The sequence below is a fragment of the Amblyraja radiata genome, chromosome 10 (assembly GCF_010909765.2).
Source record: "Amblyraja radiata isolate CabotCenter1 chromosome 10, sAmbRad1.1.pri, whole genome shotgun sequence".
NCBI classification, from domain to species: Eukaryota; Metazoa; Chordata; class Chondrichthyes; order Rajiformes; family Rajidae; genus Amblyraja; species Amblyraja radiata.
Window position 1 is genome coordinate 68,533,728 of NC_045965.1, and position 27,062 is coordinate 68,560,789.

Genomic DNA, 27,062 nt, shown 5'->3' on the forward strand with positions numbered 1-27,062 from the left:
TATCCTGATCTCTTTCACAGATTGCTATCACTTTAGCCTACACGGGTAACAGACTGAAGCTATCCAAAATGTATGCATCGGCTGAGTCACAAAGTTGTATTTGGAAACTTTAAACACATGCAATTATTCAGCTCAGAAGACTTTTCACTTCTGAATTTACCAAAGGTACTGAATATGAACGGACTGCAAATTATTGGTTGGAGCTAGTTATCCCATTAAGCAAGGACAAATCATTGGCATGTTTTTCATTTGCTGCTTCATGATACTACAGATAAAATTAATAGGCAAAATACTGCAGCATTGTAATGCTGAAATATAAACCGCAGCTAATTGGAGCATATGAACATGCCATTTAATCCCTCAGGCCTGTAGATCCATTGGTCTGTTTTCCTAGCAGATGTTTACAAGCAAGCTTTTAATTTAAATCTACTTATCCCGTGTCTTGACAGTCTTGTTATCTTACACTAGTTTATGGATATTCATGGTCGTAACTGGCTCAGTCTATTCTTTACAAACCTGCCTCGGTTTCCCATTAGATTGGAATTCTCTAGATTTAGGTTTATTATTGTCATGGGTACTGAGGTGCAGTGAAAAGCTGTGTGTTGCATGCTATCCAAACAGATCAGATACTATACATAAATACAATCAAGTCAAACTTACTGTAAGTACACTAAGAGCAATGGGGAAGATACAAAGTGCAGAATATAGTTCTCATCATTGTAGCGCATCGGTTCCAGAGACAAAGTCCAATGGGGTAGAGGTGAATTAAAGGACCGCTCGGAAGTCTGATAACAGAGGGGAATAAGCTGTGCCAGATAGTTGGGGAGGTTCGGACATTGTATCATCAAAATATTGGCAGTCAAACATGATAGGAATTTAGTCATTTGACCCTTTGCATTTGCTCAACCTGGGCAGTAAGGAAACCAAGTGATATGTGGGGACAGTGCTGGAAAATGACAGAGATTAGAAGATGTCATGATCTTGAAGGTTGGAGCTGATGCATAGGGTCTAATGACAAAATTCTACTATCTTATATTACAATTACAATAATACTTTATTAGCCAAGTATGTTTTGCCAAGTCAGTCGTACCAATAAAAAGCAACGGAATACACAAAATACATTTTAACATAAACATCCACCACAGTGACTCCTCCACATTTCTCACTGTGATTGGAATGCAAAAAAAATTCTAATCTCTTCCCTTCATTGTTCACCTGCGATCGGGGGCCTCGAGCCTTCCGTTGACGGGACGATCTTAACTCCCGTAGCCGGCGGCGTTTGGGCCCTCCGCATCAGGGCGATCAGCTCCTGCAACGGGAGGATGCCAGCTCCCTCGCGCCGGCGATTGGACCGCACGTCGGGCCTAGTCGAACCTCTGTGTCGTTGGAGCTCCCGACATCCATTGTCTCCCGAGACTACAAGCTCACGACGGTAACGTCCACAGGCCGCGGTTGGAGCGATCCCCGGCAAGGGATCGGCTCTGATGTTAAGTCCACGCCCCGCGGTGGGGCTCAAGGTCAGTCCGAGGAGGCCTCCAGCTCCATCAATGGTAGGCCGCAGAGCGACCGGAGATGCGATCCGGAAAACAATCGCATCTCCGGCAAGGTAAGAAACTGAAAAAAAGTTCCCCCCCCCCCCCCCCATAAAACAAACCGGAGAACATTTACACAAACTTCTAACACAGCACTAACATTTTGTTAAAAAGACGACAAAACAAACAGACTGTTGGCGGGGCTGCCAATCGTGCGGCGCCCCTGGTGGTCTTATCATCTGTTTGACTGCCACATATTCACAATTTTGTAATTGATGTGGCATTGCTTAAAACGTTATATTTCCTCTATCAGTCAGGTAAAATGTTATTACTACTAATGAAAAGGTGAACTTAGCGTCAGTGATTTTGGTCATGCCCAGCAGTTCCTTGTTTAAATTGAAGGTAGACACAAAATGCTGGAGTAACTCAGTGGGACAGGCTGCATCTCTGGAGAGAAGGAATGGGTGACATTTCGGGTCGAGACTGGGCCTGAAGAAGGGTCTCGACCCGAAACGTCACCCATTCCTTCTCTCCAGAGATACTGCCTGTCCCGCTGAGTTACTCCAGCATCTATTTACAGTTCCTCGTGTCTACATCTGATGAAAGATGTGGTAGCCTTTAACATTACTTGACTTGCCTCTTCCTGGCTAAATTGTGAAATGGCAAAAATGTTTTCAGCATTCAAAAATGTAAAGAAACAGCTCGGTTTTCAGAATCTGCCCAGAACAACAATAAGCTTTTAGTCAGCGGCAATATTGCTGTCTGCTGGCATTAATTGATCCCTCTTGTGTTTAAGGATATAGGCTCACATTCCAGGGTCACAGACTGTCAACTACCCCAGGGATCTTTCATTTAAAAGGTCAATTACCTGAACTCTGCCCTGTCTGAGTGTACGTGGCGCCAAAATGTGCTGTTATGCATTTTTTCGTAACTGGATTTCATTATTGCTCCTGGAATGTCAAATAACCAATGCTATTTTTAAATAACCAGATAATGCACATGCAAGAAAGGTGACAACAAGGACAGAATCAACCCCATCGCTCACACAGGTCACCCAGTCGGACTAAGAAACACATGCACAGGGTGAAGACAAGTTCATCAGCAATCCCAAATCTTGTTCTGAATGCAAGTGGCATAATATTGATAATAATTGCATTACTTAGGAAAGCTATTTTCAAATCTTATAACTTGAGATGTGCTATAAATATAGTCCATTAACCCAAGAAATATTAAAATTGTCAGCCAATAATCTTGACCACTTTTTAGCTTCATTGAATCAAGTTTTTACCACAAAATCATTTTAATGGTAACAGATGCTATTTCCTCCTGTTTGGCTTAAAACTTGACCACACCTTTTGAAATTAACTGCATGAGTATTTGTTTCATGCAGTAGAAAACGTGATAGTCATCATTGAATGATTACACAAGCCTATTCAGCCCATCTAAGCCATACTGGCTCGATGACTAACCCAGTTGGTCCTGCTCTCAACCCTCACCCATAACCCAGCAAATTCTCTCTCCAGATACAAATTTGGCTTTAAAAAAACCCCATAAAGTTACAATTGAATCTGCCTTCACCACACCCCCTGACATTGCAGTCCAACCCTGACCAGTGCATAAGAAAAATACTCATGTCACTTTTGATAATCACCTTCTGTCCATATCTTATGAATGGCAACACAGTTTCTCTCCAGGCACCTGGTCCATGAGCCTTCATGATCTGAAATAGCAACCACATTTCCATGCAATCTCCTCAGTCCCACGTAGTACATGCTAGCCTTTACTGAACTGTCCACTTCACTGAAGTTCATCAAGCCTGGAATCATAAAATTGAAACTACTTTTGGAAACTCTCCTCTGCTTCTAGACCTTTGCTAGACCCAGGAGAGGGGAGAAGAAGGAATGACCAGTGTGAAAATGGTCCTATCTGTGTGATGGATTGTGCAACATCCACAATTCTCTGCAATTTCTTGTGGTTTTGGGCAGAGCAGTCGCCAAACCAAACTGTGCCGATAGACTCCCAGATCAATTCTCGTACCCATTTAATGTGTGCCCTCTCGTTTACATTGCCTCTTCTCAATCTTCACACAGAAATACAACACCTTATACTTCCCAGCATTAGAGTTCATCTGCCAGCTGGCCTGCATCCAACCAGCCTGTCTTTATCTCCCGGAAATATACTACTGCGATCCTACATCTTGAGCTGTGTGTCAACAGCATACTTGGAAACCATGCTTTGTGCACAGCTGCTCAAACCATTATCATACATTAATGGAAACAGTAGCCAGAGTAGTGACCCCTGGGGAACTCCACTGTACACTTCCTAAGGCAGCCAAGAAACAACTCTCACAAGTACTATCTGCATCCACCTTATTCAAAGAAGTCAGGGCAGCACGGTGGCGCAGCGGGTAGAGCTGCTGCCTCACAGCACCAGAGACCCGGGTTCGATCCTGACTACGGATGCTGTCTGTATGGAGTTGCTCCCCATGACAGCGTGGGTTTTCTCCGGGTGCTTCGGTTTCCTCCCACACTCCAAAGACGTACAGGTTTGTAGGTTACTTGGTTTTGGTAAAAATTGTAAATTGTCCCTAATGTGCAGGATAGTATTAGAGTAAGGGGTGATCACTGGTCGGCGTGGACTCGGTGGGCCGAAAGTCCTGTTTCCGCACTGTTTGTCCAAAGTAAAGTAAACTAAAGCACGTTCCTGTTAGGGTAGAGTCATAGAGTGATACAGTGTGGATCCAGGCCCTTCGGCCCAACTTGCCCACACTTAAACAATGTGATAGTCCCAGCCTCAACTACCTCCTCTGGCAGCTTGTTCCATACACCCACCACCGTTTGTGTGAAAAGGTTACCCCTCGGACTCCTATTAAATCTATTCCCCTTCATCTTGAACCTATGTCCTCGATTCCCCTACTCTGGGCAAAAGACTCTGCAACTACCTGACCTATTCCTCTCTTGATCTTATACACCTCTATAAGATCACCCCATCCTCCTGAGTTCCATGGAATAGAGACCCGGCCTACTCAACCTCTCCCTGTAGCTCAAACAATCTTCCTGATGTACTAGTGGCCAGAGGATCTTAGGTAACGGAGGAACTGAAGGAAATCCACATTAAGCAGGAAATGGTGTTGGGTAGACTAATGGGACTGAAGGTTGATAAATCCCCAGGGCCTGATGGTCTGCATCCCAGGGTACTTGAGGAAGTGGCTCTAGAAATCGTGGACGCATTGGTGATCATTTTCCAATGTTCTATAGACTCAGGATCAGTTCCTGTGGATTGGAGGGTAGCTAATGTTATCCCACTTTTTAAGAGAGGCGGGGAGAGAAAACAGGGAATTATAGACCAGTTAGCCTGGTGGGGAAGATGCTGGAGTCAATCATAAAAGATAAAATAGCGGCACATTTGGATAGCAGTAACATGATCGGTCCAAGTCAGCATGGATTTACGATGGGGAAATCATGCTTGACGAATCTTCTGGAATTTTTTGAGGATGTAATCAGGCAAATGGACAAGGGAGAGTCAGTGGATGTAGTGTACCTGGACTTTCAGAAAGCATTTGATAAGATCCCACATAGGAGGTTAGTGGGCAAAATTAGGGCACATGGTATTGGGGGTAGAGTGCTGACATGGATAGAAAATTGGTTGGCAGACAGGAAACAAAGAGTATGGATTAACGGGCCCCTTTCAGAATGGCAGGCAGTGACTAGTGGGGTACCGCAAGGCTCGGTGCTGGGACTGCAGCTATTTACAATATACATCAATGATTTAGATGAAGGGATTACAAGTAACATTAGCAAATTTGCAGATGACACAAAGCTGGGTGGCAGTGTGAACTGTGAGGAAGCTGCTATGAGAATGCAGGGTGACTCCCATGTTGGGGGAGTCCAGAACCAGGGGCCACAGTTTAAGAATAAGGGGTCAGCCATTTAGAACAGAGATGAGGAAACACTTTTTCACACAGAGAGTTGTGAGTCTGTGGAATTCTCTGCCTCAGAGGGTGGTGGAGGCCGGTTTTCTGGATACTTTCAAGAGAGTGCTAGATAGGGCTCTTAAAGATAGCGGAGTCAGGGGGTATGGGGAGAAGGCAGGAACAGTGTACTGATTGTGAATGATCAGCCATGATTACATTGAATGGCGGTGCTGGCTCGAAGGACAGAAAGGCCTACTCCTGCACCTATTTTCTAGCCCTGGCAACATCCTCGTAAATCTTTTCTGAACCCTTTCAAGCTTGACAATATTTTTCCTATAACATGGTGCCCCGAACTGATCACAATATTTTAAATGCAGTCTCACCAACGTCTTATATAATCTCACCAACATCTTATAAGAGCAAGGCTGGCAGGACTAGGGAAGCCTGGTTGACAAAAGATGTCATTAAGCTGGAAACTATGTGGCAGAGAAGTGAGGGTGTTACTGGGACAGGAGGGCTTGAGTTATGAAGGAGAGGCTGGAAAGGCTGGGGCCTTTATCCTGGAGCAGGCAGGATGAGGAAAGACATTATAGAGATATTCAAAACCATGAGGGATGTGGATAAGGTGAATCGTCAGTGCTTTTCCCAGGATATGAAATTCAAAAACGAGAAGACATAGGTTTAAGGTGACATTTTTTTTAAAGGGAATTGAGTTTTTCAGTGCGAGGTGGGTATTTATAATGAGGTGCCAGAGGAGCTGTGGAGACGAGTACAATTACAATGTTTAAAACTTGCACAGGTATACAGATAGGAAAGGTTTAGAGGGATATGGGCCAAATGCAGGCAGATGGGACTAGCTGAGACAGTTTGGCAGGGACAAGGTTGTGTCGAAGGGCTCGTTTCTAAGCTGCATTACTATGACAGCTCCATGACACTAAAACCTATAAACTAGCATGTCTTTGGATGTAGGAGGAGCATGGATCAGCTCGGGGAAACACACCAAGGCACAGGGAGAATAGACTTACGCCACACAGAGAATATCAGAGGGCAGGGGGGTGAGGATAAGTCAGGCTGAATGGCCTCTTTCAGCACCCCTCTCAACTGGCATCTATCGGTGCCACATTTTCTCTTGAAGACAAAGTGCTGAGTAACTCAGTGGAACAGGCAGCATCCCTGGAGAACATGGATGGGCGACATTTCAAGTTGGGACCCTTCTTCAGACTGATACGTGGTGTTTCAGGTCAAGATCCTTATACAGACTCAACATTAGAGTAATTATGTTTTTCTCTGCACCAGTGTTGCTTAATTCACTCAGCTATTTCCAGCAATGTATGTATTTACACTCAGATCTACAGCAGATGGTACAATAATCCTACTTCTTTCAGGTTGAAAGGTAATTGATATAAAAAACAATAGGTTGAACAAAGAAACAAATTTCTGGTCACAATCACCACAGCATTAAAACAAATAAAATGCTGGAAGAAACGATACGATTACAAAGAGCTCATTGCTTCATCATTAGTCTTTGCATTCAGACATCTAAAGGCAAAAAAAAACTTTGAGATGGTCAAGAAAATTCCAGAGGAATGACCACACTTTTGCTCTGATTAAAAGGGATAATGTTTGACGTGCAAGTTGAGAACGAAGAAATAACAAAAGGAACGACACAGAAACACAAGCCATAAATGGAAAACTGAAGTAACGTCCCATGAGTCAGCATTGGAGATGATAACCCTGTTCGTTATATTAGTTTAGTTTAGAGATACAGCGCAGAAACAGGCCCTTGAGTCCACTGAAGATAGACACAAAATGCTGGAGTAACTCAGCGGGACAGGCAGCATCTCTGGAGAGAAGGAATGGGTGACGTTTCGAGTCAAGGCCCTGTCCCACTGAGTTACTCCATCATTTTGTGTCTATCTTTGATTTAAACCAGCATCTGCAGTTCTTCCCTACACCTTTGGTCCATCGAGTCCGCGCCGACCAGCGATGCCCGCACATTAACACAAACCGACACACACTAGGGACAATTTACACTTATACCAAGTTTACAAACCCAAGACAATTAACCTACAAACCTGTACGTCTTTGGAGAGTGGGAGGAAACCGAAGATCTTGGAGAAAACCCATGCGGTCACGGAATGTATAAACTCCGTACAGACAGCAACCGTAGTCGGGATTGAACCCGGGTCTCTGGCTCTGCAAGCGCTGTAAGGAAGCAACTCTACCGCTGCACCACCGAGCCGCCCTTACTATTACTATTTGTAGTAATTCAAAGTAAAAGCTCATTTGGATCAGAGGCCTACTAAACCACATAAAACCTGAGTGATTCAGTTCAAATGTTTAAATTCTGATTGACTCTGGGAAAGCATTGAACTTTACAACAGGTGAAATGGTGTTGACAACATATTATCACTGGCGGTAGGACAAGCTGAAAGTGTTGAATGATAAGTTAGAACACAATATTAAGGGACACATATTAATTGACGATTTCAGGAGTACATTAACATTGGATCAGTAAAACAAGACCAATACTGTCCCAAGTTGTTGCAGACATACGGCGCGGAATCAGGCCCTTCAGCCCAACGAGTCCATGCCGACCAGCGATCCCCGCACGCTAACACATTATCCTACACACACAAGGGACAATTTACATTTACGCCAAGCAAAATTAACCAACAAATCCGTATGTTTTTGAAGTGTGGGAGGAAACCAAATATCTCAGAGAAAACCCACGCAGGTCACAGGGAGAATGTACGACAGCACCCGTAGTCAGGATCAAACCCGGGTCTGGCGCTGTGAGGCAGTAGTTCTACCGCTGTGCCACTGTCCCGCCCTTGGTGTACTTGGTGATTGGATTAATAAAAAAATAATAATCCCTAAGATTGAAATTTTCCATTGTTGCTCCATTGAAAATGGCTTGAAATATGTTTGTATTTTTGATTTTGTAAATGTTGAAAGAAGTACAGGGAGCTTTAATAACTTTTCTATCTAGATTTAGATATATAATGCAATAACAAAGCACCAAATCATACCATCCTCGTATCTTGTTTGTGATCATGGAGTTTCCCGTCTACACCTATAACTATCGAGTGCCCCATCACTAGAGACACTATAAAAGCCACAGTAAGCACAAACCAGCATTACATTTACCTGTAATGACATTGATATCCGGATACAGGTTTTCGGATAAGCCAACAGCCTTGCTGTCACGCTCAAAAGCTTCTCTAAGCTCTTTCTTAACAGCAGCAGAGCCACAAAGCCGATACAGGCCCACAACCTAGAAGAGGAAGCACAAGATGTAGTCACAGATTTGTCTTCAAAAGCACAGTTACAAATACTTCTGCTGGACCAATAAAGTAAGAGAAATGTTTTAACAGTCATGTGCAACAACACTTTTTGTTTTTGAAAAGGGGGGGGGGGGGGCGGGAGGGGGGATTTTGTAATCACCTTTTTTTGAAATGGGGATTACAAAATTCCAATGAAAACATAGGTGGTCATTTGGCCCTTGCTTCCACTGTTATTCTATAGGATAATGGGCAACTTTAACCTTAGTTGCATTTTTCTGCAGACAGCTATGCTCCTGGATTATTTTACCATCCAAACTTCATCAATCTGAATATACTCGGCCACTGAGCCAGCACAGCCCTCTTGGGGAGAGAATTCCAAACATTCCTTGTCCACTGGGTAAGCAACATTATTTTCATTTGTCCTGCGTGCTAACTGCTCAGTTTGAGACCGTGACCCCCTGACCCTGAACATCAGTCAGGTGAAACATGATCTACCCTGTCAAACTCGAAGAATGTTCGATGTTTCATTGAGTGCATCTCTCATTCTTCTAAACTCTAGAAACGACAGAACCAAACTGTCTATGTTCTCTCCACCGAACCATCTGCACAAATCAATCTAGAGATTATTTAGTTATAGAGTGATACAGCGGGGAAGCAGGCCATTCGGCCCAACGTGACCACACCAGCCAACATGTCCCTTCTACACTAGTCCCACCAGCCCACCTTTGGTCCATATCCCTTCAAACCAGTCCTGTCCATGTACCTGTCTAACTATTTCTTAAACATTGGGATAGTCCCAGCCTCAACTGCCTCCTCTGGCAGCTCGTTCCATACACCCACTGTGAAAAATGTAATGCTCTCTAACGCATGTATATTCTTCCGTGATAAACCGATGTTAACTTGGGGTAGCAGAAAAGCTTGCACTGAGGTGCCAATATTTTAATTCCCACACTGAAACATAAAATAAGGTACGCTTAGTTAAAAAAGGCAACTCCTCCAAGGCAAGAAATTACCTTTTCACCCACTTATATGAAACTACTCAGTATAGTCTCGCTCTGCTGTAGCCATTATCAAGCCAAGTGGTGTGAAAAATACAATCTAGCTTCCCTCTGTCGCTACCACTGGGACACCACTGGTCTGCATGTCTGGACTTCATAAGAAGAATCCACAACCACATCATCTTCTGCAAGTTCCAGCCTCTCTTCCTGAAAATAAACAGACCATTCCTTTACAATTCTCTCTCCATACTGTTTAAGAAGGAACTGCAGATGCTGGAAAATCGAAGGTAGACAAAAGTGCTGGAGAAACAGCGGGTGCAGCAGCATCTATGCAGCGAAGGAAATAGGCAACATTTCGGGCCGAAACGTTGCCTATTTCCTTCGCTCCATAGATGCTGCTGCACCCGCTGAGTTTCTCCAGCAGTTTTGTCTCTCTCCATACTCTCTTGCGAATCAAGAAATACGTTGGAAAGCGGCCAAGTGTTCTGCTAAAATCAAAAATGAGGGAAAAAGCACAGGAATTTCGGGGTCATCCAAAATGTCTCTTCTACTCTACTTGGATCCTGTACAAGCAAAGCAAACACTTCTCCATAGTTCTTGCCAATTAGCATTTACGGCCATTGTGACCCTGATCTTAAGGCTGTCGTTTCGAGCATACAACACAATGTTCCAAAATTACAAAACGGCATCATTTTCCACAGACACAATCAACAACATTTACAATTTACTAAAGTACTGCCACAATTTGGCAAGCAGCTACATGGAACTCCAACAACATTTATGCTTTGAGTAGTTTGGACATGAATTTATTGGATCTTGGCCAAAATCCAACGTAGGCTGAAATAATTTAGAACGATGTAGAGTCCGCACAGTTCCAGAAAAACATAACGCTGTTTATTTTGAACTGTTGGCTAAAGTAGCATCAAATGACCGATTGGCCCCTGTAAATTGCTCCTAGTGTTGTTGTGAATAGGAAAGTGGGATAACATAGAACTAGTCTGAACGAGTGATGGATGTGGACTATATGGACTGAGGAGCCTGTTTCCATGCTGTCTCTCTAAACTAAACTCTGACAAATCAAACTGACGGTGCATCTCTTGCTTGACGCTGCGATATAGACAAAGCAATGGAACTTTAAACACAGAAGAGGAGCAAACTCATGTGAAGACATGGAGACATCCATGGAATTTTTCATCCCCTATTGTGTTGATGCCAATGTCGCAAAGGTTGCCGTGAAATATCATGTGCTCTCTTTCCAAGTAAGAAATGAGAAGCATTGTATAAACACGTTTAGAAGCATTAGTAGAAAATATATTGTCGGGTTACATCACAGCTTGGTTTGGGGACAGCTCAGCCGAAGACTGCAAGAAATTGCAGATTGTAGATGTAGCCAAGTCCATCGCATAGACTAGACCTCCCATCATTGACTCCATCTACATTTCACACTACCTCAGAGAAGCAGCCAACATGACAAGAGATTTGTCCCACCCTGGTCATTCATTCTTCTCCTTACTCCCGTCCAGCTGAAGATACAGAAGCTTGAAAGTGTGCATCACCAGTCTAGGGAACAGTTACTTCCCCTCTGTCATCTGGCTTCTGAATGATCCTTCCATAAGCTAGGGTACTATGATTCACCTCTACACATTGAGGACGTTTGTCTAACTGATATGCTACACTTGTTTAGTTTAGTTTGTTGTCACGTGTACCGAGCTCCAGTGAAAAGCTTTTGTTGCGTGCTATCCACTTGTATCTTCTCCTTTGCTCTATCTATTGTACGAGTTTGACTTGATTGCATTTCTGTATGGTATATCTGACTTGTTTGTAAAGCATGCAATACAAAGTTTTTCACTGTACCTAAATAAACCTAAATCTGAACTACATATTTGGTTTAATCCTAAATCAGAGTTCTCTCTCTAAAAATATTTGCAAGGATTTGAGTTCACTCCCAGCACTACCTCATCCGTTAAATCAATGTGGAAGCCCATTAAAAAACTGCCATGTTGAACTACCGGTAAGTGCTGTAGCCGTTACAAAATGAATGTTGGAAAGAACTGCAGGTGCTAGTTTAAAGGTAGACACAAAATGCTGGAGTAACTCAGCAGGACAGGCAGTCCGAAGAAGGGTCTCGTCCCGAAACGTCACCCATTCCTTCTCTCCCTAGAGGCTACCTGTCCCGCTGAGTTACTCCAGCATTTTGTGTCTACAAAATGAGTGTTGTCAGGTTATAAACTGTTAATCACACTTCAATACTTACACTGACTGTTATTTTTCTGGCACTAAAGCAACAATCTTAGTGAATAGTGAAAGCGTAAAGACTCAGACTAACAACCCAGACAATATTAGATCAAATCTCACCAGGGCAATTTAGGAATTTAAACAGAGTTTAAAAAAAATAAGAAATCAAAAATTGGCAAGAGTAGTTGTGACATGAAGTTATTGGACCATGGCCAAAATCCAATTTGTATGCTGATACAATTTAGAAAGGTGTAGACTCCACACAATTCCAGATACATATCACACCCTTTATTTTGAACTGAAGTAGCATTAAACAACTCTTACAAATCTAACTGAATGTCCATCTCCTCTGTCTGCAGTATAGACAGTGCTATAAACAATGGTACTTTAAATGCAGAAGGTGGGCATGGTTGAGAGGAATAGCACAGATGCATTTTTGGAACAAAATGAGTACACAGGACGAAAAAATAGAAAGATATGCCTGGATTAGAAGGAGCTCATATGGAGAATAATCAACAATGCAATTAGTTTTAATGCTATGGATTTCTATGCCAGGAACAATCATGTCCCAAGGGGAAATTAAATGGAACTTTATTTTTGGAGTCATTATTAATGATTGGCTAAATTAGCTTTTTATGACATTTAGGTGCCTGGTGAGTTATGATATTGACCCTGGCAGAATTTAATTGTAATAGTTTTTTCATAATATGTATAATTACTATTGCCATTCATGACCATTGTATATTGGGATTGCCAAGGCTACTTTTTCCTCACCACTGCCTGCCCACCTTCCATTTGAAGGGTTTATTTCTAATTCACAAAAAAATATATTGTTCATGAGTTTTTAGAACATTGAACTTAGAAAAATACAGCACATGAACAGGCCCTTCGGCCAGTGGTGTCTGCCGAAGATGATGCCAAGATAAACTAATCTCTTCTGCCTGCACGAGATCCATATCTCCACATTCCCTGCATATCAAAGTGCCTATCTAAAAGCCTCTTAAATGCCACTATTGAACCTGCCTCCATCATCACCCCTGGCACGGATCCCAGGCACGCATTATCTCTGTATAAAAACGTACCACACACATCTCCTTTAAACTTATCCAATCTCACCTGAAAGCTTTATGGTCTAGACATTGATATTTCCAAAGGTCTAGACTTTGAGATTTCCACCCTGGACAAACATTTCTGACCCTATCTATGCCTCTCATAATTTTATACACCTCTAATTGGTCTCCTCTCCAATGCTCCAGAGAAAATAATTCAATTCTGTCCAACCTCTAATCATCCTACTCCAGATAGCAATCTGGCAAACCTCTTCTGCACCTTCTCCAAAGCCTCCACATCCTTCCTGTACTGGGGTGACCAGAAACGCACGCAATACTCCAAATGTGGCCTAACTAGTCTTACAGAGCTTCAATTTTGTTTTATCTTATTGGGTGTTAGGTAGATAAATTATGGTGTCAGAAGGAGAGATAGCTGAATGGATAGCAAATTGGCTCCATGGAAGGAAGCAGAGAGTGATGGTGGAAGGTTGCTTCTCAGACTGAAGGCCTGTGACTAGTGGTGTGCCTCAGGGTTCAGTGCTGGGCCCGTTACTGTTTGTCATCTACATCAATGATTTGGATGAGAACATACAGGGCAAGATCAGCACATTTGATGATGATACAAAAGTGGATGGTTTTGCAGATAGTGAAGATGGTTGTGAACGATTGCAGCAGGATCTGGACCGATTGGCCAGGTGGGCGGAGGAATGGTTGATGGAATTTAATACAGACAAGTGTGAGGTGTTGCATTTTGGGACATCGAACAAGGGCAGGACCTACACAGCAAATGGTAGGCCTCTGGGTAGTGTTGTAGAGCAGAGGGATCTAGTAGTCCAGGTGCATTGTTCCATGAAGGTCGAGTCGCAGGTAGATAAGGTGGTCAAAAAGGCTTTTGGCACTTTGGCCTTCATCAGTCAGAGTATTGAGTATAGAAGTTGGGAGGTCATGTTGCAGTTGTATAAGACGTTGGTGAGACCGCATTTAGAATATTGTGTTCAGTTCTGGGCACCATGTTATAGGAAAGATATTGCCAAGCTTGAAAGGGTTCAGAAAAGATTTACGAGGATGTTGCCAGGACTAAGGGTGTGAGCTATAGGGAGAGGTTGAGTAGGCTGGGTCTCTATTCCATGGAGCGCAGGAGGATGAGAGGAGATCTTATAAAGGTATACTAAATCATGAGAGGAATAGATCGGGTAGATGCACAGAGTCTTTTACCCAGACTTGGGGAATCGAGGACCAGAGAACATGTTCAAGGTGAAGGGGAAAAGATTTAATAGGAATCCGAGGTGTAACTTTTCGAGGTGGTGGGTGTATGGAACAAGCTGCCAGAGGAGGTAGTTCAGGCTGTGACTATCCCATCGTTTAAGAAACTGTTGGACAGGTAAATAGATAGGACAGGTTTGTAGGCTTATGGACCAAGCGCAGGCAAGTGGGAATCGAGTAACTGGGACATTGTTGGCCGGTGTGGGCGAGTTGGGCTGAAGGGCCTGTTTCCACATTGTATTAATCTATGACTCTAGGTAGAACTTGAGGATTGAAGTCCATGTTGTACTGTACCAAGACAAGGTGGACAAGGGTTATATATACCTTCAACACTGAAACAGGACGTTTGTTTTTGTTTGTGCAAGGCAGGACAATTACATGTAATATAAAATACGGTTGCTCAACACTTTAACTCCCCTTCCCATTCCCACACTGATCTTTCTGTCCTGGGCCTCCTCCATTGTCAAATTGGAGGAACAGCACCTCATAGTTCGCTTGGGCAGCTTACACCCCAGCGGTATGAACATTGACTTCTCCAACTTCATGTAGCCCTTGCTTTCTCTCTCTCTCCATCCTCTGCCTCTTCCCAGTTCTCCAACCAGTCTGACTGCACTGTATCTCTAAGGTACACAAAATTGCTGGGGAAACTCAGCGGGTGCAGCAGCATCTATGGAGCGAAGGAAATAGGCGACGTTTCGGGCCGAAACCCTTCTTCAGACTGATGGGGGTGGGGAAAGGCGACGTTTCGGGCCGAAACCCTTCTTCAGACTGATGGGGGGTGGGGAAAACTGTACTGTATCTCTGTTTGCTTTGTTGTTACCTTCTCCTAACTAACAATGATCTATTCTACATTTTCCTTGAACTCCATTCCTTTGTCCTGTTTTCACACCTTACACTTCCTTATCTATACATTTCCTTATCAATGTACCACTCACTCCTCTAACATCAGTCTGAAGAAGGGTCTTGACTCGAAACGTCAACCATTCCTTCTCTCCAGAGATGCTGCCTGGCCCACCGAGTTACTCCAGCATTTTGTGTCTATCTTCGATTTAAACCAGCATCTGCAGTTCCTTCCTACGCAATTACCTGTTCAAATTAACACAAATGCCAAGCAAATTCTGTAGTGAGAAAATAAATCTTTGCCGTTGTGAGAAATATTTAAATAGCTGTAATGAATTACTCAAATGTTACAGATGTGCAAAAAAATCCCTTTAACTGCAATATTAATTCCCAGGCTGGAGCGATGATGCACATACTTCACTTTCATTTCTCTTCTGAGGGAATTAAAAATCATATACTTGATGGAATCTTTAATAAAAACATCCAGTCACCACATCTGAACTATATCTTCCATTACTGGAACTAGTTTTGCGCAATATTCAGGCCTATGTGCCTCCACTCAGGCCAATGTCATTCTAATTAGGGTACATCAATGTGGGAAGCAACAAGAAAAGGATTTATTGATGTGCAGCCAATAAGTCAGTGATGCATGATATTTGGGCTGCCCGCCTCAGTTAGTCCACAAGGCCTTCCTTCCCAATGTATTCCTGAATCTTCAACATTAACAAGACTAGAAAAACAGGAGATCCAAATGGTCAGCTCAGCTTTCTTCTACATGAATGCTGAACTTTCAACTTTCCAAAATAGCCTCCTAAATTAAATCACAATTTTGCTACTATGTTTTCCATCAGCCCGCTTCCAATTGCTGGATCAGCACTAGAACATACAATTTAGCATCTTTCAATGAGTTGGTGACCAAAAGATGTGTACACCTTGTTCCTCTCCAAACACTTACATGGAATTTGCAGCAATATATTAATAATTATAAACTCTATTTGCTGTAAAGACGAGACCTCACATGTTGTCTAAGCAAAGAAATGAAAGACTAGAGTTGAGCGTGCATCTCATTGCAAACATTGTTATAAAGAATTCCCTTCTCTTCTCAAATTCCAAAACTTGGGACATTTACTTTAGGTCCTTAGATAGCCCGACAGAATCCAATACGTTGCAGGTCCTGGCACTTATGCTGATGCTGCTGGTTGGGATGTTTGTGGGCTAGGAAGGGAAGTTGTGACAGCTATTTTCAGAAATGCTGTTTACATGGTGTACACTGAGCAAGGGCCAGAGTAAATGTCCAGTCTGTTTAATGACAAGGGCCTTATGATTCCCAAGGAAAGCCCTTCCCCTGCACTTTGGAGCTGCAAGGGGCTCTACTGGGATAAAATATTTGATGTTAGTCAAACTCACGTGGTGTCTCTGTGAACCTTTAGTAGCCAGTTATTCTGCAATCATCCTATTTGCCGACTTGCTGGTTTTTCAAAAACATCCTGTCGGTTCACAGAACAAGGTTTTGGATGATACAGTGTGGAAACAGGCCCTTTGGCCCAACTTGCCCACACCAACCAACATGTCCCATCTACACTAGTCCCACCTGCCTGCATTTGGCCCATATCCCTCAAAATCTGTCCTATCCATGCACCTGTCTAACTGTTTCTTAAACGTTGGGATAGTGCCAGCTTCAACTACCTCCTCTGGCAGCTTGTTGCATACACCCACCATCCTTTGTACGAAAAAGTTACCCCTCAGATTCCTATTAAATCTTTTCCCATTCACTTCAAACCTATGTCTTCTGGTCCTCAATGCACCTACTCTGGGCAAGAGACTTTGTGCGTCTACCCGATCTATTCCTCTCATGATAGCTCAGTGTGGGGGAGGAGGGTGGGGGGGGGGGGGGGGGGGGGGGGGGGGAAGAGAGAATGACGACTTGCAGAGCTTGTATCAGATAAGCCTTTTTGTATAATTTAGACTTTCCAGTAAATATTGATTTAGAAATTCTTCAAAATGACTTCTTTGTCGTCAGTCAAGTGGACTATAAAGCAAAGTTCACATTGCCCACATAACTGAAAGATGGGTGAGTGGAGGAGTACATAGATGCTGCTCCTACGGACTAATGCAGCATCTCTCCAGAACTGATATACTGATAACTGTGACCTCAAACAAAAATACCTTGGAAATCACAAAAACAACTACTTGTAATTCGCTTAATTTTAAACAGGACAACAATTGATGGCTTGTTATAGGTTGGCAGCAATCTGCACAGAAACTGCACTGTTAATAAATGCTATCATTTGTATCTTCCTACATGTGACTAGAAATATCGGAATCTGGTACTGTATGTTTAAAATAAAAGATTGTTCGTGTGAATGTCCTAAGCTTGCGAAGCAAAGAACATAACAGGGGAGAATTAATTAGGTGCATAGATAGGGTAAATAGAGTCTAAACTAGAGCGCATAGGTTTAAGGCGAGAGATGAGAAATTAAAAAAAATCTGAGGGGCAAGTTGTTCCACATAAAGGGCAATGATTATATGGAATGAAGAATAGAAACATAGAAAATAGGTGCAGGAGTAGGCCATTCGGCCCTTCGAGCCTGCACCGCCATTCAATATGATCATGGCTGATCATCCAACTCAGTATCCTGTAACTGCCATCCAACTCAGTATCCTGTACCTGCATCCTGTACCAGTATCCTGTCCATACCCCCTGATCCCTTTAGCCACAAGGGCCACATATAACTCCCTCTTAAATATAGCCAATGAACTGGCCTCAACTACATTCTGTGGCAGAGAATTCCAGATTCACCACTCTCTGTGTGAAAAATGTTTTTCTCATCTCAGTCCTAAAAGATTTCCCCTTTATTCCTAAACTGTGACCCCATGTTCTGGACTTCCCCAACATCGGGAACAATCTTCCTGCATCTAGCCTGTCCAACCCCTTAAGAATTTTGTAAATTTCTATAAGATCTATAAGGAAGTGGTGGAGGCAGATACAATGACAGCATACAGAGGGATATGAGCCCAACACAGTGGGATTCGCATAAATAGGCATCACCGTAGGTTGGGGCAAAAGGCACATTTAATTTAGTTTAGATACAGCGCATAAACAGGCCCTTCGGCCCATCGGGTCCACCTCGACCAGCGATGCCCACACACTAACCTGCACACACGAGGGACAATTTTACATTTATACCAAGCCAATTAACCTCCAAACCTGTACGTCTTTGGTGTGGGAGAAAAACGAAAATCTTGGAGAAAACCCAACGCAGGTCACAGGGAGAAGGTACAAATTCTGTACCCATAGTCTGGGTCGAACCTGGGACTCTGGCTCTGTAAGGCAGTAGCTGTAGTGCTGCACCACTGTGCCGCCCGTTGTTTTGCCATATTTCTGTGCTGTACAACTCTAGGAGTCTATGCAAGAGATGGGACTACATCTGAGATGCTGAATCTTGTCCCATCTCTCTGAAATAACATTGATGATTTAAGAATAACGTTTTTGAGCTGAAAGACTACTCACAGCAAATGTTCAACACACTTGAGTCAATGAATTCAGAGATCGAGTCTTCTTCAGCATATAGATTGTCGCCATTATATACACCACCCAAGCTTGTTCGCAGCATCTGACTAACTTCATGCAGCAAACTTTGGATGTTCACAATAAAGGAATGAAGACAAGGAGCCAAGTGAAGAGAGCCCAGAGAGATACTTCCACCAACTGAAGAAGCAGCCCATTGACAATTTCAACCACATTTTTCACCTTTTCCTTAATGCACAGCCAAAATACACGATTGAATTGAATCAATGCAAACAATTCCCAAATTAGTTTTTATAAGTGTCTAAATTTAAGGCCTTGGAGGATAGTTTACTTTCTTCAAATTCTTTACACTGATCAGATTGCTTTGACATTGATGCAATTATGCTTGTGATAACAATCATTAAACATACTTGCCCTTCCTGCTAACACTAATTTGTATAAAAGCACAGAATATCCCAGAGTAACATCAATGCAAACAACAGTAAACAAAAGCTAACAGATGTTGCTCCAGACACACAAATCCAGAGCACAGCGTTGGAATGCATTCACCAAGGAAATTGAACCACAATAGCATAACACACAAGATACTGCACATATTCAGTGATATTAAATGTGTTGCTCAATATTTCCTGGAAATACCTCAGAAAAACATCTATTTGGTTGCAACCAATATTTGCATATTTAATGTCCAATAGTCACTGAAGATGTAAAGGAAATTGATAAGGTCAGGAGTAAACCACTGAGCTGTTCCAGCATGTAAAGCATTACACATCACAACTTCAACTTGGTCAGCATGGAGTTGGGCCAAAGTGCCTGTTTTCATGCAGCATAACTATGACTCTATCCATGTACCTGCCCAAACATTGTAATTGGACCTGTTTTTACAGCTTCCTCTGGCAGCTCATTCTCCATACCCACTGTGTGGGAAAAAGTTGCCTCTCAAATCTTTCTACTCCCCTATATCGATGCCCTCTTATTTTAGACTCCCCTACATTGGGCAAGACATATATACACCCTTCATGATTATATTTTCTTCTACAAGGTCACCCCTCCGCCTCCTACAATCCATGGAAAAAGCCCCAGGCTATCCAGTTTCTCTTTATAACTCAAGCCCTGCACTCTCAATACAGTTTCCCAGAACACCAGTGAACACAAATCTCTCACTATAGCTGAGGCCCTAAACATGGTGTTAAGCTGGAAAGGGTGCAGAGAAGGCTTTAAGAGGATGTTGCCAGGACACGAGGGCTGAGGTACAGGGAGAGGTTGAGCAGGCTAGGATTTCATTCCTTGGAGTGCAGGAGGATGAGGGATGATCTTATAGAGGTGTATAAGATCATGAGAGAATTAGATGGAGTAGATGCATAGATATGTTTACCAAAATTGGGGAATCAAGAACCTGAGGACAAAGTGAACAAGTAGAACAGAGGGGGTAGTTGAGGCAGGTATCATCACAATGTTTAAAATACATTTAGACAGGTTCATGGATAGGACAGGTTTAGGAGGATATGGGCCAAACGGTGGCAGACATGGGCAAGTTGGGCCGAAGGGCCCGTTTCCACGCTGTATTAGTCTAAGTCCTGGCAACATCCTCAATTCTTCACTGCACTCTTCCTAGCTCAGTAACATCCTTCCTATAGCAGGGTAACCAAAACTGAACACAAGCAAATGTGTTCTCAACAAAGTCTGGCACAAAGTCTAGTTATAAAAGAGTGATTGAACAAACTGGATTTATTCTCACTGGATTATAGGAGGCTGAGTTTATTACATAGACATTATAGAGATTTAAAATCGCAAAGGACATAAATAGGGCAGCTAGAATTTTCTTTCCGGGTGATGCAAGTTGAGAACCAGAGGGCACACGTTAAGGTGAGTGGGGAGAAATGTAAATATGGGAAGGATGAGATCACATGGCCCTGCCCATCACAATCTAGAAGAAGCTGCCCGAGCAGGTGCTGGTGGCAGATACAATTTCAACATTTTAAAGGCATTTGGACAGGTGCAGGTATAAAAGGCACAGAGATATATGGGTCTAATGAAGTCAAATTGGATTAGCATAGGTTAGGTGAGTTGTAAGGGCTCATTTTCTGTGTTGCCCACTTTTATGATTCTGTTTTCCTGGGCTGAATAATAAGTGAGAGTCAGGGAAATGTGAACCATAAGGTTACAGATTGTGGTTGCATATATTTCTGCTGCTGATAAGCTGCGCTAAGCGCTGAAAAATGTGTGATATTACAACAGCTCAATGGTACAATTTTTGGTCAAAGAAAATTGGAGTACATATTCACAAAGTTGTCAAGGTCAAGCAAGCTTGCAGGATACTTGGATATATATATCAAGGAGCACTGAATGTAAAACCAAACCAGTCACGCCACACATCTATGAATCACTGTTTAGGTCATAGCTGAAGTGTTATTCCAATGATATCATGGCTTTGAATAAAAGTTCAGGAAGTTGATCATAGATATGCAAAAAATGAGTGTAAAAATAATATCCACTTTCTCTTTAGAATAGCAAAAGTGAGATGGGGTAGAAAGCCTCATTTGTCGAACACCATTCATGATCCCGGTAAATTACAGGCAATGAAATGTACAAAAATGTATTTCAAATGCAAAGTTTAGATAGAAGTAATGAAAGTGCTTCCTTTTGCAAGTGGTTTAGCAAGAGAGGTCATAGATTTAAATTACATGTGTAGGAAGGAACTGCAGATGCTGGTTTAAACCAAAGATAGACACAAAATGCTGGTGTAACTCAGTGGGACAGGCAGCATCTCTGGAGAGAAGGTCACCCATTCCTTTTCTCCAGAGATGCTGCCTGCCCTGCTGAGTTACTCCATCATTTTATGTCTATCTTCGATTTGAATTACATGTTAAGTGGGGAGGGCATAACATTTAACACATGAACACATCGTCTGGTTTGCTCACCAAAGGTGGTGGAAGCAGATTGCACAGAAACCTTCAGATGGCAATTGAACCATATATACACATAGAGGGCTTATTTTTAAAGCTAGAGGAAAAATTAAACTGAGACCCAGATTTACACACCTTTCACAATATTTTACATGGAATTACCTTGTTTAGTTTAGGTTAGAGATACAGCATGGAAATAGATCCTTTGGCCTACCAAGGAAACACCAACCAGCAATCACCCATTCACACTAGTTCTATGCTATCCCACTTTTGAATCCTACACATTAGGGGCAATTTACAGCAGCCAATTTACCACCAAACCTGCACATCTTTGGAAATTGGGAGGAATCTGGAGAAATCCCATGTGATCAGAGACAACATATAAACTCTGCACAGGCAGCACCCGAGGTCAGGATCGAACCTGGGTCTGTGGCACTGTGAGGCAGCAGCTCGACCACTGCTCCACTGTGTCTACAATTTCATTCTGTTCTGTTTCAATGTTAAACTACATTTATCTGCTTTGGCCCATTTACCTTACCACTGGATAATAATCTAAGAATCTTGTCTTCACCCATCATGTTTAGATTAAAAAAGGTTAGACCCATGTTCCTTATAGCTTAGTAAAATGAGTGGTGATCTTACTGTACATACAATGATACTAATGAACATCAGAGTGTACATTTTATAGTTAAATGATAAAGGGGTAGTCATTGAGATGAATAAATTCAAATGTCTTCTCAGTGATGAATGCTGGAAATCTCTACCCCAGTGGGTAGTGGAGGCAAGATCATGAAAGATATTCAATGAAGTAGAATTTATTTTAAAGATTGGGTAATTCATAGTTATGGGGAACAGGCAAAGAAGGGATAAGGCATGCAGTCGTAATCACATCGATTGGTGGAGCAGGCTTGAGAAGGTCAGATAGAAACATAGAAACATAGAAAATAGGTGCAGGAGTAGGCCATTCGGCCCTTCGAGCCTGCACCGCCATTCAATCTGATCATGGTTGATCATCCAACTCAGTATCCTGTACCTGCCTTCTCTCCATACCCCCTGATCCCTTTAGCCACAAGGGCCACATCTAACTCCCTCTTAAATATAGCCAATGAACTGGCCTCAACTACCTTCTGTGGCAGAGAATTCCAGAGATTCACCACTCTCTGTGTGAAAAATGTTTTCTTCATCTCGGTCTTAAAATATTTCCCCCTTATCCTTAAACTGTGACCCCTTGTTCTGGATTTCCCCAACATCGGGAACAATCTTCCTGCATCTAGCCTGTGCAACCCCTTAAGAATTTTGTACGTTTCTATAAGATCCCCCCTCAATCTTCTAAATTCTAGCGAGTACAAACCGAGTCTATCCAGTCTTTCTTCATATGAAAGACCTGACATCCCAGGAATCAGTCTGGTGAACCTTCTCTGTACTCCCTCTATGGCAAGAATGTCTTTCCTCAGATTAGGCGACCAAAACTGTACGCAATACTCCAGGTGTGGTCTCACCAAGACCCTGTACAACTGCAGTAGAACCTCCCTGCTCCTATACTCAAATCCTTTTGCTATGAATGCTAACATACCATTCGCAAGAAGATGACCTCTTCTTGCTATTTTATTGTATTATTTGGGGAAAGAACATAAAACATTTTAACCTATTTTATAGCTTCTTGATTTCACTCCAGGAAATTTGAGCCTCTTCTGCATAAAACCTAATCCCTTGTAAACATCAATTATTTATCCACAAGTATTCTTGATGGTGTCCCATTTGAACCAGAGTTGGTCCACAGCTGAAATGGGATTGCTTGCGGGCTTGAAATGAAGAGAGACAGACCTATCTTCTCATGGTGTGACCAAGTGATATTAAGCCAAATTCCTCCACACTCTAGCAAAAATATTTCTCAAGAGAGAATTAAACATCCACAAACTTTGAGATATCGCAATACAAAGCTGAGAGGAGCGTGAACCTTGGTCATTGCAGAGAAGCCCCAGGTTCATTTGTAGAGGTTGAAAGAGTGGATAAGTAGATTGCAGAGGAAGTATATGTGAATAAATGAAAGGTTATCCATTTTGACAGCAATAATTAATGTTAAACATTTCTTATTCACTTCTGAACTTCTCTGCTCCCAAAACATGCATTTCTCTCGTACATTTTATGCCTTCAAAATATCCCAGCAAGGTGGCGCAGCGGTAGAGTTGCTGCCTCACAGCGCCAGAGTCCCGAGTTTGATCCTGATTACGGGCGCTATCTGTACGGAATTTGTATGTTCTCCCCGTGATCTGTGTGGGTTTTCTCCGGGTGCTTCGGTTTCCCCTCACACTCCAAAAGACGTACATGTTTGTGGGCTAATTGGCTCGGTAAAATTGTAAATTGTCCCTAGTGTGTTTAGGATAGTGTTAGTGTGCGGGGATCGCTGGACGGCGTAGACTTGTTGGGCCAAAGGGCCTGGTTCCGCGCTGTATCTCTAAACTTAAATTAAACTAAATTCACAACAAATTATAACAGTGATTGTGCTTTAGTCACTAAGCAAGGAAAAACGTGAATGACAGATTATACATAGCAAGGGCCCATAATTAAACAATTACAAACAAATATTTTGTATTTGATGGTGTTACTTGAGAGATGTGTGTTGGCCAGCACAGTAACTGGGGTCTTTGCAAAGTGCAATGCATTATTTGTCCTATCCAAATCATCTCAAAATTAATATTTCACCCAAAAGGCCACACATCTCCAATAGTGCAGCAGACTCCCGATGTTGGAGTATCTGTCGGGATAACGTATTCACATTTTCAGAATGTGCCTTAAAACCTTCTGACATTATGAAATATGAAATATGTAGCACAATATAAAAACACAGATCTTTTCCAATTGAAATAAAGTGACTTGGGGCTTACCTGACAACCTCGTTTTTCAATTTCCACGATACATTTCTGCATCAACAATGGCACCCTCAAGCCTGTGTTTTCCTTTTCAACTATTTTCCGCGCCTCAACGCCAAAGACCGTTGGCTCTCGTTCTGCATCCGGGCTGTCCAATGAGTTTTCCCACTGTTCCATCAGAGTTAGTTTGACATAGATGAGGCCTCTAGGTTCAAGTTTTACTGCCAGTTGGTGCATCTTGGATACCCTGAAGAGTGTGGGTAGCACCACAGTACCATGGCAACAAACTCGGTTCCGGCGTGGCGTCGGCTCCCAGCTGAAGACCACCAGCTTGAGATGTTGTGCATTCTCCAGCTCAATATTAAATGTGTGGTCCATATCCAAAAACGTGGTTCTGCACGTCAATAAGGCAGTCCTGGCCTTGTTGACGGAATCTACTTGTATGGCACAGAATACTTCTCGAGAATCAATCCTTGGTGGCTTTAAATCCTCGGCACCATAAAAATGTACACTCATTAGTCCTGAAATATACTGAGAACATTTGGGCTGATCCACAAAGCTGTAATGCCTAAAAGCATCAATGTCAATTTCTGCGCTGTGTGTTTTGTGAGCAGTTGAAGCAACGTTCCCTTTTGTAGGTTTACTTTCACAAGAGTGCTTCCCCGCTTTAGCTACGAGCTCTGGTGAATCACCGTCACTGAGGTAGCCACCTTTGCTGGCAGATTTGGAGCTTCCCGAACTTTTCTTTTTGCAGTTCTGCGATACAACACTGGTATCCAGGTGATAACGACTGATGACGTTCCTACTAGCAGCGTTTGTCACAATTCCAGAAGATAACGAGGATCCATAGGTGCCTTTGGATGATGAATTATTGTCATTACAGTTATGGCTTGAAGTCCCTTTGATGCTTAATTTTCTGCTAAGTTCAGGAAGCTTTTTCATTTTCATTGAAAGCTTCCTCACAGTTCGAGGAGACTTTATCTTTTCAGGAAAGGACCAGGTAATTGCAGTCCCCTTTTTCAAAGGGCTAGGGCTGGAAGGTGGTGAGAATTCATTTGTTGTTGTTGCTGCTGTCGCTAACACTGCCACTGCACAAACAGAGCCATTGGAAGGATCCACGGTATGTACTAAAACCAAAATTAAGATCATGTTACGGTCCATACAAAAACTATTCCAAATCTTGAAAAAAAAATGTTTTAAATTTAACACATCCATAACATATTTGCGATTGACAAATTGTTAAAATGAAACCGTCGGTTTAACTTGCTACATGAAACAATCAGTTTTACTCATGTTGCTGGCAAGTGGATGAACTGTGCGGTCCCGTTGCAATCTTTAAAACAACTCTGTGCCCATTCATCATTTTAGTGGTGGTGCTGCAATTGCCCCCTTGTATACTGGGGTTGGGGGAAATATGTATTAAGACAATATTGAATTCTCCGTGTCCTATTCATCCTAATCGTCACTGGAATTATACATTAGGAAAGAATCTATACTTAATTTCACAAGAATTGCTCTCTTCCCACAGAAGTTGGGAGCTGTGAAGCAGCTTGTTGGCGATCTATAAAGTCTCACTCAGGGGTAAATAATAGCAACTCGAACAAGATAAAGGGAATTGTGTTCACATGCCAGCATCCTAGCAAGGAAGGAATGCAATACATATTGCTCTGCTGGTGTCAGCAATAAGAACCTAATTTAAAAAGTCAACTTTTAATCTTTAAGTCAAAATATCAATTCACATCACATATGGTCTTCATTTCATGCAAGCAGCAATATAGCCAGTATTCTGCTCAACAATTCAGCAGCTGTATTCACCCCCTATTTTCTGAAGCTGACTTTCAGTATGGCATTGCTCATACAAAATAGTGTAAATGTCAAGGTGAACTAACATCAGAGCATGAAAATAACGACTTGGGTTTGTTAATTAAATCAATCTGCAGCCAGGTTTTACAAATAAAACAGCGCAATAGATTAAATTGGCCAATAGTCAGCTAATAAATGTCATACTTAATTTCCATCCTTGTGGAAGTAGAATGCCAAAACAGGGCCTGGGAACTCCACACATTCTATTACACTTTATACTGAAAATGCACCAGAGATGTCTGGAACAAATGCCTACGCTATTAATATGTTCTACATCAGATAAGACAACAAAGCAGCCAATTTTCAGTGAAACAAAAGCAGTCAGTCACAGCGGTATAGTCCAGAAATGGACCATTTGTCACACCATGTGTATCCACACCTATATTAATGCAATTACCCTGCACTCGTCCCCTATCTCTCTACTGATTGCCTATTTAAGTGTCTCAACATCTCTTAAACATTATGGTTGTATCGCCACTACTTCCTTTGGCTGCAAGTTCCAGATATAAAGCAGTTTCCCATCAAATCCCTTTAAAGCTTCTTCCTTTCACCTCAAACCTACACCATTTTGATGCCCCGGTCATGGAAGATGATTCTGAATATCTCCGCTATCTCTGCCTGTACTAACTTTACATATAGACAATAGACAATAGGTGCAGGAGTAGGCCATTTGGCCCTTCGAGCCAGCACCGCCATTCAATGTGATCACGGCTGATCATCCACAATCAGTACCCCGTTCCTGCCTTCTCCCCATATCCTCTGACTCCGCTATCTTTA

At 42.5% G+C, this 27,062-nt stretch overlaps 1 protein-coding gene across 1 annotated transcript in view; it reads right to left on the reverse strand.

Annotated features, from left to right (window-relative positions):
• Positions 1-27,062, reverse strand: part of syde2 (synapse defective Rho GTPase homolog 2) — an 88,016-nt gene that overhangs the window by 24,473 nt on the left and 36,481 nt on the right. The window contains exons 3-4 of the mRNA XM_033029096.1: positions 24,438-25,549; positions 8,596-8,722 (exon numbers count right to left, since the gene is read on the reverse strand). Of these exons, the coding sequence (XP_032884987.1) occupies positions 8,596-8,722; positions 24,438-25,549 (1,239 nt within the window). The remainder of the gene's footprint in view (positions 1-8,595; positions 8,723-24,437; positions 25,550-27,062) is intronic.